Source organism: Sus scrofa, chromosome 12 (assembly GCF_054392235.1).
Source record: "Sus scrofa isolate SSC_HxYL_T2T_F1_AM1 chromosome 12, Sscrofa_HxYL_maternal_Yorkshire_Landrace_v2.0, whole genome shotgun sequence".
In the NCBI taxonomy this organism is placed as follows: domain Eukaryota; kingdom Metazoa; phylum Chordata; class Mammalia; order Artiodactyla; family Suidae; genus Sus; species Sus scrofa.
Window position 1 is genome coordinate 21,193,219 of NC_139394.1, and position 13,686 is coordinate 21,206,904.

At 54.6% G+C, this 13,686-nt stretch overlaps 1 protein-coding gene across 1 annotated transcript in view; it reads left to right on the forward strand.

Moving 5' to 3' along the window:
• JUP (junction plakoglobin) overlaps positions 1–13,366 on the forward strand; it is a 28,839-nt gene extending 15,473 nt beyond the window's left edge. The window contains 11 exon segments of the mRNA NM_214323.1: positions 482–683; positions 2,346–2,490; positions 2,594–2,697; positions 3,856–4,194; positions 7,145–7,300; positions 7,494–7,613; positions 10,184–10,334; positions 10,451–10,572; positions 11,403–11,442; positions 11,704–11,869; positions 12,517–13,366. Of these exon segments, the coding sequence (NP_999488.1) occupies positions 482–683; positions 2,346–2,490; positions 2,594–2,697; positions 3,856–4,194; positions 7,145–7,300; positions 7,494–7,613; positions 10,184–10,334; positions 10,451–10,572; positions 11,403–11,442; positions 11,704–11,855 (1,531 nt within the window). The 3' untranslated portion in view covers positions 11,856–11,869; positions 12,517–13,366.
• Positions 13,367–13,686: the final 320 nt, after the last annotated feature.

Here is a 13,686-nt window from a genome sequence, read left to right on the forward strand (position 1 = left end):
ACGGCAACACCGGATCCTTAACCCGCTGAGCAAGGTCAGGGACCGAACCCGCAACCTCATGGTTCCTAGTCGGATTCGTTAATCACTGCGCCACGACGGGAACTCCTGGCCTTTTTCCTCATCCCCATGCCAGGCTGCCAGTTTGCTAAGGGTGGAAATAGCGATCTTACTGCCCTCTGAGTCCCTTGTGGGCCTCTCTAGCGGGCGGCCTTCCATGTGGTTGTTACTCAGTAGGAACGGATGTCCAGGGCACCAGCTGTGTGCTTGGCACCCAGCCGGAAGCCCAGAGCAGAAGTCGTGGTCCCGGTGGAAAGTTGGGAGGTGCCATGTGCTCTGTGCATGACCGTGGGGCTGGGCTCAAGGGACGATGGATGAGATTTTAGGGGTATCAGCCTTGGGAAGGCGCCCTGCAGGAGGTGGCCCATGATTATGCCAGGCCCCTGGGACCCACCTCACATTAACCCTCTGCCCCCATTCCTAGCTCCCCCGTGGAGTCGGTCCTGTTCTACGCCATCACCACGCTGCACAACCTGCTGCTATACCAGGAGGGCGCCAAGATGGCAGTGCGCCTGGCCGACGGGCTACAGAAGATGGTGCCCCTGCTGAACAAGAACAATCCCAAGTTCCTGGCCATCACCACCGACTGCCTGCAGCTCCTGGCCTATGGCAACCAGGAGAGCAAGGTGGGCTGCGCCCCGCCCCCAGCCCTCACCTGCAGCCCCCATGGCATCACCTTCTATCCAGGTGCAGCCTCGAGCTGCCTCCTTCCCTTTAAATTTTAATTAATTAATTAAATTTTGGCCATGCCCGCAGTTGCCCAGGCCAGGGATCAAACCTGCCCCACAGCAGCCACCCAAGCTGCTGCAGGGACCATGCCAGATCCCAGGCTAGGGATTTAATTGGAGCTGTAGCTGCCGGCCTACGCCGCAGCCACAGCCACGCCAGATCTGAGCCACGTATCTGACCTACACCACAGCTCACAGCAACGCCGGATCCTTAACCCACTGAGCGAGGCCAGGGATCGAACCCTCAACCTCATGGCTCCTAGTCGGATTCGTCTCCCCTGCGCCACGACAGGAACTCCCTCTATGTGATTTTTAAAAAAAGAGTTTTTTGGACTTCCCGTCATGGCACAGCAGAAACGAATCTGACTAGTATCCATGAGGACACAGGTTTGATTCCTGGCCTGGCTCAGTGGGTTAAGGATCCGGCGTTGCTGGGAGCTGTGCTGTAGGTTGCAGATGCAGCTTGGATCTCAAGTGGCTATGGCTGTGGCGTAGGCTGGTGGCTGTGACTTCGATTAGACCCCTAGCTTGGGAACCTCCATATGCCGAGGGTGTGGCCCTACGAAGACAAGAAAAAAAATTAAAAAATAAAAAAAATTTAAAAAGAGGGTTTTTTTGCTAGACTGTCCTCAAAACCACCCTCTATAATAGCAAATAGTGTTTTATTAAGTGGGGGCCCTGGGCTTTATTCTGAGGGAGGGCATCTTGGTTGCCCTGAATTGTCCACCTTCCTAGTGCTGTGCTGAGCATGTTCAGGTGACAGCTTTTCCCGAAGAGTAGGAAACCCTTTTCATCAGTGAGGCTAAGGGTTTTTTTTGTTGTGGTGGTTTGTTTGTTTTTTTAAAGCTGTGACCCCCCCCTTTTTTTTCTTTTTAGGGCTGTTCCCGCAGGATATGGAAGTTCCCAGGCTAGGGGTCTAATTGGAGCTGCAGCTGCCAGCCTGCCCTACAGCCACAGCAATGCGGGATCCAAGCTGCATCTGAGACCTACCCACAGCTCATGGCAATGCTGGATCCTTGACCCGCTAAGCGAGGTCAGGGATCGATTTCCCATCCTCATGGATACTAGTTGAGTTCTTAACCATTTGAGCCATGACGGGAACTCCTGCTAAGGTTTTTCAGTATTTCTAGGCTTTTACCCAAATTGATAGATATTTTCTAAAAGGATTGCATTATTTATAATGCCATCAAAAACAAGACAAAACAAAACAAAGAGAATAAAAAGGGGGTTACCTGGTGGCTCAGCAGGTTAAGAACCTTGTCACTGCTGCATCTTAGGTCACTGCTGTGACGTGGGTTTGATCCTTGGTCCACAAACTTCTGCATGCTGCAGTTGTGGGCCAAACAAACAAGATACAGTGCATCAGTGGCAATGTATGTTAACAGTTTCGCCTCATCCTTGCTAGCATTGTATATTATCACTTTTGCAACATTTTGTCTTATTTAATAGTCATGAAAGCTACTTAGGTTTTAGCTGAAGCTCAGGAATAACAGCTCTGTCACCCTCTTCTTTCCTTGTTCCTTGTCATGTTCTCACACTCATTTCCCCCTCTCCCCACAGCTCATCATCCTGGCCAATGGAGGACCCCAGGCCCTCGTGCAGATCATGCGCAACTATAGTTATGAGAAGCTGCTCTGGACCACCAGCCGCGTGCTTAAGGTGCTGTCTGTGTGTCCCAGCAATAAGCCTGCCATTGTGGAGGCCGGTGAGTCCTGCAGCCCCTGTCTGGGGTGGGGGCCCTGACCAGTGACCAGGCTCTGTCAGCCATGCTCCCCTGTGGCTGACGTGCTCCCCATCTCCCACCCCAGGTGGGATGCAGGCCCTGGGCAAACACCTGACAAGCAACAGCCCTCGCCTCGTGCAGAACTGCCTCTGGACCCTGCGTAACCTCTCGGACGTGGCCACCAAGCAGGTGAGGGAGGCTTTTGGTCCTGGGTCCGCAACCTCTGCCACCTCATCCTCCGGTCTTACAGCATCCAGCCTTCTGTCTGGGAGTCTGACCTGAGGAGCTGTGGGAGGCCTGAGGCCTCTAAGACTTGCTCTGTGGTGGTTGAGGCGGGAAGTGCTGAAGCCCCTCATCCTTTTAGCTCAAGGCTCTAATCCCTATGACGGACTTGCAAAAGGGGGCTGATGTTTCCAAGCTGAGGTTCAGGGGTACCAGCGGAACAATTCTGACCTACACCCTGGGGAGCAGTAGTGCAGGAGCAGTAGTGCAGGAGACGGCTTGGGGGCCCACATGGCTAAAAGCAACTGAAGGAAAAGTACAGTTTCAGGACAAGTCTTCTGGTTCCTCCTAACAGCCTGAATGTCATTGCCAAAAATCACATCTGTAGTCTGCGTTTCGAGCGTCCATCGTGTGCTGGACTCTGCTAGCCTCATGGGGACATTGACTCCTGACCCCTTTCAGTTGCTGGAGATAAGAGTGTGGGACCCATTGTTAGAGGAAGAAGCAGAGGCTCAGGGAGTTAGAGACTGCAGAGCTGGGGTTTGAACCCAGGACTCTAGGTCCCCAGAGCCAGGGGTTTTTCTTTTCCATCACATGGCTCCCTTCTGGGTTAGGGATGCTTCCTAAAAATAGATTGGCCTGGAGACCACCAAGGGCGCAGCAGCAGTGAAGGCCCAGAAAGGTGAGCAGTGTGTCCAAGTGAGTCAGCTGAGCCCTTGAAGCATGAGGCCTCACAACAATCTCCTCCTGGCCTGGGGGCCTCCTGTGGCCTGAGTAGAGCTCTGTTGGGTCTCAGGACCCAGGAGAAGAGTGAAAGGGGGCCGAGAAAAGAGCATGGAGCTTAGAGACAGGCGTGGGTTCGGGTCCGGCCCACTGGCTGTGGGTCTGTGGGCAGCACGCTTGACCTCTCTGAGCCTTAGCTGCTCCACAGGATAGCTCTACTTTCCCCCGGCGTGTCGGCAGGATCCGGTGATGGGGGTTTGTGGGCACAGACGGGCGGGGCTCTACCAGTATCTGCTGAGCGGGAGGGAGACCGCCTTAGGCCATCTGGCTCCCCTGGCCGCCCTCGGGCAGACCCTGCCTTTGGGGGTCTCCCTCACACTCCGCTGCCCTCCCCAACCCCAGGAGGGCCTGGAGAGTGTGCTGAAGATTCTGGTGAACCAGCTGAGCGTGGACGATGTCAACGTCCTCACCTGTGCCACGGGCACTCTGTCCAACCTGACCTGCAACAACAGCAAGAACAAGACGCTGGTGACGCAGAACAGCGGCGTGGAGGCGCTCATCCACGCCATCCTGCGCGCGGGCGACAAGGATGACATCACGGAGCCCGCCGTCTGCGCCCTGCGCCACCTCACCAGCCGCCACCCCGAGGCTGAGATGGCCCAGAACTCCGTGCGCCTCAACTACGGCATCCCGGCCATCGTCAAGCTGCTCAATCAGCCCAACCAGTGGCCACTGGTCAAGGTACCACCCGCTGCCCGAGGGGGCGGGGATCAGGTGGGGGAAGGAGCTCTGAAGACTGGAGACAAAGAGGCTTAAGATACAGTGGCTCCAGAAGTTCCCTTGTGGGGCAGCAGGTTCAAGATCTGGGCCTTGCCAGGCTGTGTCACTGCAACGTGGGTTCGATCCCTGGCCCAGGAACATCCACATGCCGCAGGTGTGGGCGAAACAAAACAAAACAGTGGCTCTGATAAGACAAAATTTACTCTCCTCTCTCTCTCTCTCTCTCTTTTTTTTTTTTTTGGTCTTTTTTAGGGCCACACTGGCAGCATCGGAAAGTTCCCAGGCCAGGCGTCGAGTCAGAGCTGCAGAGGCTGGCCTGTACCACAGCCACAGCCATGAGGGATCTGAGCGGCGTCTGCAACCTACACCATAGCTCACAGCTACACCGGGTCCTTAACCCATTGAGCAAGGCCAGCAATTGAACCCGCATCCCCATGGATATGAGTGGGGCTCGTTACAGCCGAGCCACGAGGGGAGCTCCTTTTCTTTGGAGGGGGCTGGTGAAGGAGAAGTGAATAGCTTTATTGCTTTGCCAGGCAGCAGGGACCACAGCAGGCTAATGCCCTAAGGACTGGGCACGCTATTCCTCTCTTGCGTAACACTTTAGACCTCGGCCGTGGCTCTGCTTCTGAGGTCTAGAAGCTTGCCATCATGGAGCTCGGCCATCCCTTAGAAGAGAGCTTCGAATTTCACATGCACGTGGTCACCCTGGGCCATCTCGTTCAATGGCAGGCTCCGATTCAGTAGGCCCAGGGTGGGCCTGAGAATCTGCATTTCTAACAAGCCCCCCCAGGGTGGTGGTCCGTGGAGTGCACTTCTGATGCCAGAGAGTCTGGATGCAAGGGTTGTCTACCGGCCCTGGAGATGTAGTGGGGGTGGGGGGTGTGGCTAGCAGCCCCCAAACTGTGGGTTGTATCATTTCAGCCCCCGCTCTGGGACTTGGTTCTATGGCTACATCGAGATGCAAGGATGTTAGCACTGTGTCCTGTGTCCTGCTCAAACTCGGGAGGGATGCTAAAAAGTCCCCTGTCACAGGCAGGAGGGGTTGAGGGTGTGCTAGTTGGTGGGCAGGCCCAAGGGACAGAGTTGTGTGCGTGTGTGTGTATTTGTGTAGGAACAAGAGGCAAGGACGGGGTGACACCTGTGCCCGAGAGCAGAGGTGCTGCCATAAGCTGGGATCTTGCCAACAGGAATAAGAGCCAGCTGGCAGGATCTCTTATTGCCTAAGGTTTCAACCATTTAACAGTATAGATCAGAATAACTCTAGGTGGGAGTTCCCGTTGTGGCTCAGCAGGTTAAGAACCCAACTAGCAGTATCCATGAGGGCGGGGATTTGATCCCTGGCCTCGCTCAGTGGGTTAAGGATTTGGTGTTGCTGTGAGCTGTGGTGTAGGTCAAGGATGCAGCTCGGATCCAGTGTGGCTGTGGCTGTGGTGTAGGCTGGTAGCTGCAGCTCCAATTCCACCCCTAGCCTGGGAACCTCCATATGCCACTGGTGCGGCCCTAAAAAGACAAAAAGAAGCAGCAGCACTCTAACTGACTATATATATTGTACTTCTTTAGGGGCAGCCCTTGATCTCTCCTTGGTTCTTACCCCAAGCTCGAGGTGGGGGGAGGGAGGGCTTGCATCCTGACCCAGCAGCTAAGTTGGCAGGTCACCCACCCTGTGCTCACGTCCCCCTATCTCCCACAATTTTCTTTTCTTTTTTCTGCTTTTTAGGGCTGCACTCGCGGTGTATGGAAGTTCCAGGCTAGGGTTTGAGTGGGAGCTGTAGCTGCCAGCCTGCACCACAGCCACAGGAACGCTGGATCCGAGCTGCGTCCTTGACCTACACCACAGCTCATGGCAATGCTGGATCCTCAACCCACCCAGGGATCAAACCCTCTTTCTCATGGATCCTAGTCGGGTTCGTTAACCCCTGAGCCACAAGGGGATCGCCCTCCTATGATTTTCATGCCCTCCTGGCTTCTTGTTTTGAGGATCAAATGAGATGATAAATTGCTCTGCAGGAGCCGGAGGAGCCCAGGGAGGCCCCTGGGAGTTGGAGGACGCTGGGGAGGAGCCTCTTTGCAGAGCTGCCTCTGGGGACTGATTACAGTATGAGCGTCGCCGATGCAGGGGCTTTGGGGTCAGCCCTAGCAGGGACTCCCTGATAACCAGGGTTTGGGAACTATCAGAAAAGCAAGTAAGAGGAGTTACCTGATGGTCTAATGGTTAAGGATCTCTCATTGTCACTGCTGTGGCACAGGTTCGATCCCTGGCCTGGGAACTTCCACATGCTGCTGGGGGGCCAAAAAAAAAAAAAGAAAGAAAAAAGGAAAGCAAGTACGACTATGTTCTCTGAGAGAGGAGGTTAAGAGATAGGGATCGGGAGAGTTACCGTTGTGGAGCAGTGGCAATGAATCTGACTAGTACCCATGAGGATGTGGGTTCGATCCCTGGCCTTGCTCAGTGGGTCAAGGATCCAGTGTTGCCGTGAGCTGTGGTGTAGGTTGCAGCTGCAGCTTGATCTGGTATTTCTGTGGTTCTGGTGTAGGCCAGCAGCTCCTTGCCTAGGAACGACCATAAGCTGCAGGTGTGACCCTAAAAAGCAAAAAAAAAAGAAAGAGAGAAAAGGAAAAAAGAGAAAGAAAGAAAAAGAGAGACGGGGTGAGAGTCAGACCATGGGAGCTGGTGGAATATTCTGGAATGGGGTATCAATCTATCAGGGGCTGTTAGGGTTAGACACAAATTGTATGGAATAAGGGGTATGGGCTGGGGCTGGTCCTGTTCTCTGGAGACCTTCCAGCCTGTCTGTCGCTGGCCTTGGGGACAGAAGAGATGAGAGGGGAAGGAGGAGATGATGCCAGGTGCCTGGGGTCCTCCAGGTTCCCAGGAAACACCCTTGATGGGTGCCCCTCTTCTTGCCAGGCAACCATCGGCCTGATCAGGAATCTGGCCCTGTGCCCAGCCAACCACGCCCCACTGCAGGAGGCATCTGTCATCCCCCGCCTCGTCCAGCTGCTGGTCAAGGCCCATCAGGATGCCCAGCGCCATGTGGCTGCAGGCACACAGCAGCCCTACACGGTGAGTGGGCCCTCGCTGGGAGTCAGGGTGGCCTCTGTGTGAACACATGCGCACACGAGCAGGTAAATAGGGAGGCAAGTTGCAACTGATGCCAACCAACCCCAAGTGCCAGGGAGGTTTGCCAGTGTCAGGGGAGGGGGTGTGGCCATGCCCAAGAGCCACCTGTTGCTAAGCCCCCGCTCCTTTTGTGCAGGATGGCGTGAGGATGGAGGAGATTGTGGAGGGCTGCACCGGAGCCCTGCACATCCTCGCCCGGGATCCCATGAACCGCATGGAGATCTTCCGCCTCAACACCATCCCCCTGTTTGTGCAGGTGAGTCTGGGACAGGTGGGCAGGAGAGGGTCCCTCCGAAAAATCCCTGCTTATCCCCACTGCCGAAAGGGGGAGGTGGGCAGCCATGGGTTTGAGGGATGGGCCAGGCATCGAGAGGTCTAGGAAGAGTCTGGAGAAAAGTGACCACACCAGGCGTGACCACGCAGCAAACCCCAGCCTGGGAAAGGCATTCCAATCCAAGCTCAAGCGCCAAGGAAGGGGCCACAAATGGAAACAAAAACTGTGTTAATGGCAGCAACAACCTAAAAGCATTAAAAAGTAAACCGCAGACTGGGAAAATATTTGCAAGCATCACAACAGACAAGAGTTTAACATCTTTCATATAAAAGAAGTCATTAGTGCAGGTCCTAGTTATGTAAGAGGCACATATAATTCCCCAATGGCTCATAAACAAACAATGCTTAACCCCAGGGGTTTAAGGAAATGAGCTTACCCCGCAGTGAGAGCCCATTTTCCACTATCGAATTGTCAAAGGAAAAAATGGGAGGGAATTCCTTGGTGACACAGCGGGTTAAGTATCTGGCGTTGTCATCGCAGCAGCCCTGGGTTGCTGCTGTGGCATCCGTTTGATTCCTGGCCCAGGAACTTCCTGCAGACTCGGCCAAAAAAAAAAAAAAAAGGAGTCCTTTTACTGGTGAAGATGTGATAAAATGGGCAGTCTCATACCCCACCAGAGGGAAGATAAGGTGGTAAAATCTCTCCAGAAAGCAGTTTTGGGAGTTCCCATCGTGGTGCAGCGGAAACGAATCTGACTAGGAACCGTAAGGTTGAGGGTTCAATCCCTGGCCTCAATCAGTGAGTGGGTTAAGGATCCAGGGTTGCCGTGAGCTGTGGTGTAGGTCGAAGACTCGGCTCAGATCTGGCATTGCTGTGGTGTAGGCTGGCAGCTGTAGCTCCGATTAGACCCCTAGCCTGGGAACCTGCATATGCCCTAAAACAACAAAAGACAAAAAAAGAGAAAAAATAACATAAATGTACTCACACAGGTGACAGCTGTAACGTTACTTATAATAATTAAGCGAAAATAAACTGGATGTCCAGTCATAGGAGAATGGTTAAAGAATGGTCCATTGGAGTTCCTGTTGGGGCTCAGCGGTAACCAACCCTCCTAGGATCCGTGAGGATTCGGGTTTGATACCTGGCCTTGCTCAGTGGGTTAAGGATCTGGCATTGAGCTGTGGTGTAGATTTGCACATGCGGCTCGGATCCTGCGTGGCTGCGGCTGTGGTGTAAGCCGGCAGCTACAGCTCCAATTCAACTGGGAACTTCCATATGCCTTGGGTGCAGCCCTAAAAAAAAAAAAAGAAAAAAAGAATGGTTCATAATATCTTGTGGTCATAGACAATGATGTTGAAGAAGAATTTTGTGGTTTTGAATTTTTTTCCTTTATTTTTTAATGTTCAGGGTAAGGAATTGGTGCTGCTATCAAGTTTTTGTTGGTGTTTGGCTTTGCAGCATTCTCTTTTTCTCTCGAGTATCAATATGAGCTCAGATTTTTAGGAAAAGTTATTGAGTAAAATGGGAAAATGCTTTTGCTACAATGTTTGATTTAAAAAAAAAAAGAGGAGTTCCCGTCATGAAAGGTGGAGTTCCCCTTGTAGCTCAGTGGTTAATGAATCTGACTAGGAACCATGAGGTTGCCGGTTCGATCCCTGGCCTCGCTCAGTGGGCTAAGGATCCGGCGTTGCCGTGAGCTGTGATGTAGGTCACAGACGCGGCTCGAATCCCATGTTGCTGTGGCTGTGGTGTAGGCCGGTGGCTACAGCTCGGATTCGACCCCTAGCCTGGGAACCTCCATATACTTCGAGTGCGTCCCTAGAAAAGGCAAAAAAAAAAGGGGGGGGGGAATCAGGAGTTCTTTTGTGGCACAGTGGGTTAGGGATTCAGAGTCGTCACTGCAGTAGCTCAGATCACTGCTGTGGCACAGGTTCAGTCCCTGGCCTGGGAAACTTCCATATACAGTGGGTGCAGCCAACACCCCCAAACCCAGCAATCAAATATATGTATATTACTATGATTAAAAATCCAATGGAAGCCCTGGGGAAAAAAAGACAAAAAGGCAAAAAAAAAAAAAATCCCAATGGAGGGGAGTTCCCATCCTGGCTCAGCAGAAAGGAATCCGACTAGTATCCGTGAGGATTCGGGTTTCGATCCCTGACCTCGCTCAGTGCGTGAAGGATCTGGTGTTGCCATGAGCTGTGGTATAGGTCGCAGACGCAGCTCAGATCCCGTGTGGCTGTGGCTGTGGTGTAGGCTGGCAGCTGAAGCTCTGATTCGACCCCTAGCCTGGGAACCCCCATATGCCGTGGGTGCGGCTCTAAAAAAAATAAGACAATACAAAAACAAAACGAAGCAAAAAAATCCAATGGAAAAAAGCTGTCTGAGTTGGGGGTCGTGGCTTGTTTGCTCTTCTATTTCTTTATCCTTTTCTTAGACTCTCCACACTTTCTTGTTTGGGCTTGGGTTAAAGCCAACAAAGGATGTGGAGATGGCCAGGGCTGTGAGGTGTGCTGCCAATCTCACACCCGCCCGTCGCCCCCTCTCCCCAGCTCCTGTACTCTTCCGTGGAGAACATCCAGCGTGTGGCCGCAGGGGTGCTGTGCGAGTTGGCCCAGGACAAGGAGGCGGCCGACGCTATTGATGCCGAGGGGGCCTCGTCCCCCCTCATGGAGCTCCTGCACTCCCGCAATGAGGGCACTGGTGAGAGTCTGCGCTAGGGGCCAGGGCGGTGGCAGGGATGCTGGGTCTTTGTTCCCCCAGCCCATCTGGGTTGGAGGCAGGCACCTGACTTGGCCTGTCCTTTTCTCTCTGCCCAGCCACCTATGCTGCTGCTGTCTTGTTCCGCATCTCTGAGGACAAGAACCCAGATTACCGTAAGCGTGTGTCTGTGGAACTCACCAACTCCCTCTTCAAGCACGACCCTGCAGCCTGGGAGGCTGTGAGTACCCCGGGTTGGGCCACCATGTCTGGTTGTACAAGTTGTGCACTGCGCAAGGACAGTAGTTTTGGGGGAAGGCCTCCTACCATCTTGTCAGCTTCATAGACTTTTTTTTTTTAACCATGGGATCATTTATAACAACTCCCAGCAGATGAAAGTGGTAGGTGGAACCATCTATCTGTTTTTGACCTAGGACATGGCAATTTTATTTTGTCCAGGAGATCCTGTAGTGGCTCTGGGTTAAGAACCTGACTAATATCCATGAGGAAGCGGGTTGGATCCTTGGCCTTGCTCAGTGGGCTCAGTTGCAGATGTGGCTTGGATCTAGTGTTGCTGTGGCTATGGTGTAGCCTTAGTTGCAGCTCCGATTTGACCCCTAGCCCAGGAATTTCCCTATGCTGCAGGTGCAGCCCTAAAAAGAAAAAAAAAATTATTTTGTCCAAAGTAATATATAAAGTGTTGGGGCAGGGATGCCTTTCTCTAACTTGCACAAAGGTGCTATGTGGGCTGGCGGCTTCCTGATCCTGGGCGGGGTGGCTCCTGGCACCCATTCCCTGAGACTTTCCCTGAGACTTCCCTCCTCCAGGGCTGCTCTAGTTCTCTGGGTGCCCCCAGGCATGAATGGTGGGACCCTTCAGGCTGGGGGGGACAAGCGTTCATCAGGGCACCATGTAACCCCAGCTCATCCTTGTTCCTTCAAGGGATTTTTGCTTTTCCCTTGGCCCCCCTTTATAATAGAAGGATCTCTTGCTGCCCCCCCAACCCCCAGCCCAGAACCTGCGTTTCCCTCCCTTCCCCTCTCCCCAACGTACCGCTCTCTCCATCCTCAGGCCCAGAGCATGATCCCCATCAATGAACCCTATGCCGATGGTAAGTGTGCAGAGCCCGGGGTGGGGGGCTGCTGTATGGGTGTGAGCAAAGGAGTAGCTTTGTGTCCCCAGGGCCAAAGGACCAGTGGCAGCCACTGTAGTATCCACATGTATTCCTGTCTGGACTCCCCGATGGAAGAGTCTGGGGAGGGGGCAGTTCCCCCGGGGGTGGGCAGGGGGAGAAAGTGTGGCTGAGGGCTGTCCTGACCCCCCGCCACGAGGTACCCTGAGACCCTGGACAGAGCTCCCTTCTCCTCCGCAGACATGGATGCCACCTACCGCCCCATGTACTCAAGTGATGTGCCCCTGGACCCCCTGGAGATGCACATGGACATGGACGGGGACTATCCCATGGACACCTACAGCGACGGCCTCAGGCCCCCCTACCCCGCTGCAGACCACATGCTGGCCTAGCTGGCTGGACCCCAGTATGGCGCCCCCCCCCCGCTTTGCAGCTCTCCCCACTTCCCCCCTGCCCCCCTGCCCCCTAGGCCCCTGACACCTTTCCCTTCCCTTTCAAACCTCCTCCTCCTGGAGGTCCTCTCAGGTTTCCATTGAAACCCTGGCTCCTGGGAGTTCCCGTCGTGGCACAGTGGTTAACGAATCTGACTAGGAACCATGAAGTTGTGGGTTCGGTCCCTGCCCTTGCTCAGTGGGTTAACGATACGGCGTTGCCGTGAACTGTGGTGTAGGTTGCAGACGCAGCTCGGATCCCGTGTTGCTGTGGCTCTGGCGTTGGCCGGTGGCTACAGCTCCGATTTGACCCCTAGCCTGGGAAACTCCATATGCCGCGGGAGCAGCCCAAGAAATGGCAAAAAGACAAAAAGAAGAAGAAAAAAAAAAAAAAGAAACCCTGGCTCCCTTTGGGTGGGGGAAGCAAGCGTGAGGCCTCTTGGTGTTAGGGTCCCCCAGGGAAGGCATGCCTCAGCCTGCCCGGTCCTGTTATCTTTGCTTGGGGCCAAGACGCCCCAGTCCTGCCCCTTCTACGGGTGGTGGGTGGGTGATGTGGCAGGGGCTGAGCTCCCAGGGTCAGAGGCCCGGCCTGACCCCTCTGTGTGCCCCCTCTCCCCGCCAGGCGCTGTTCCCCATCTGAGAGGCTCTCCGTGCAGGCGATGGGACGAGATAGCAAAGTGCCTGAGCCCGGGCAGCAGGGCTGCGACTTCCGGCTGAACCCCGCGCCTCCAGAGGTCCCTCTGTAGGGTCTTTCTTGGGATGGTGATCTGCTCCTGCTTTTCTGTTCTGGGCCGTAGGTCCAGGGCCCGACACCCCCTCCCCACCCCCAAAGCCCTGGCACTAAAACTTTAGACTCCAGGCACTCACTCTGTCCCCCTAGAAACCCCTCCCCGTCTCTTCCCCGGCCGCCCTTCTCCAGCAGCTGGGCCCCTTGGGGCCTTGGGTTGCTTCTCTGGCTCTGATTATGTCATAGAACTCCACCCAACCAACTGTGCTGAGCCCCCAGGGTCTCCAGGCCCCAGGTTCAAGGCCCAAAGACTCAGAATCCAAAGCTTATCTTGAGAAGTTCAGGGATCGTCCGGGGAGATGGGGCGGAGATGCGGAGAGCGAGTCCCCCGCTCCGGGACACTGCCTGCTCCTCTCTCCTGGATGTTCAATGGCTTTGGCCCCCTCCCAGGGGAGCTCGGGGACAGCTCCCTCCTCGCCCCTCTCCCCTGCGCCCCCCCATCCCACCCACACAACCGCCCTAGCTGACCCCCAAGAAGTGCTCTTGGCTGACCCCTCTGGTGTGCGGTGAGGGGCTTTCTCTTCCCCTTCCTGTTTCAAACTCCCCCCCCCCATCGCCTTCTGCACAGGGGTGTGGGGGGCTGGGGGAGGTCCCAGCAGAGAGTTTTATTATTATCGCTTTATGTTTTTGGTTATTGGTTTTTTTTGTATAGACCAAAGCAAAGAAAATAAAACTAACACATAGATCCAATGGATGCTGTTTGGAGGAGAGAGAGTGGGGGTGGGGGTCCCTTTAGCAGCCTGGTGCCTCCCTGGCTGGATCCTGAGTGTCCTCCTGGATGCCTGGTGTGTGGAAAGGCCAGCGAGAGGGCAGTGGGGGCGAAAGGAGCTTTCCAGCAGCCGGAGCTGATTTAATTAAAACACAACTGGGAACCTTAGGAGGCTAGGACGGGCGATGAGATGGCTGGTGGTGAGTCCCCCCTTTCGAGGACACCAAGCCTTGTCTCCTTAGTGGGCGACCTCCCTACCTCCAGCCTGCTCTGTCCACACACATCCAGCTTCTTTT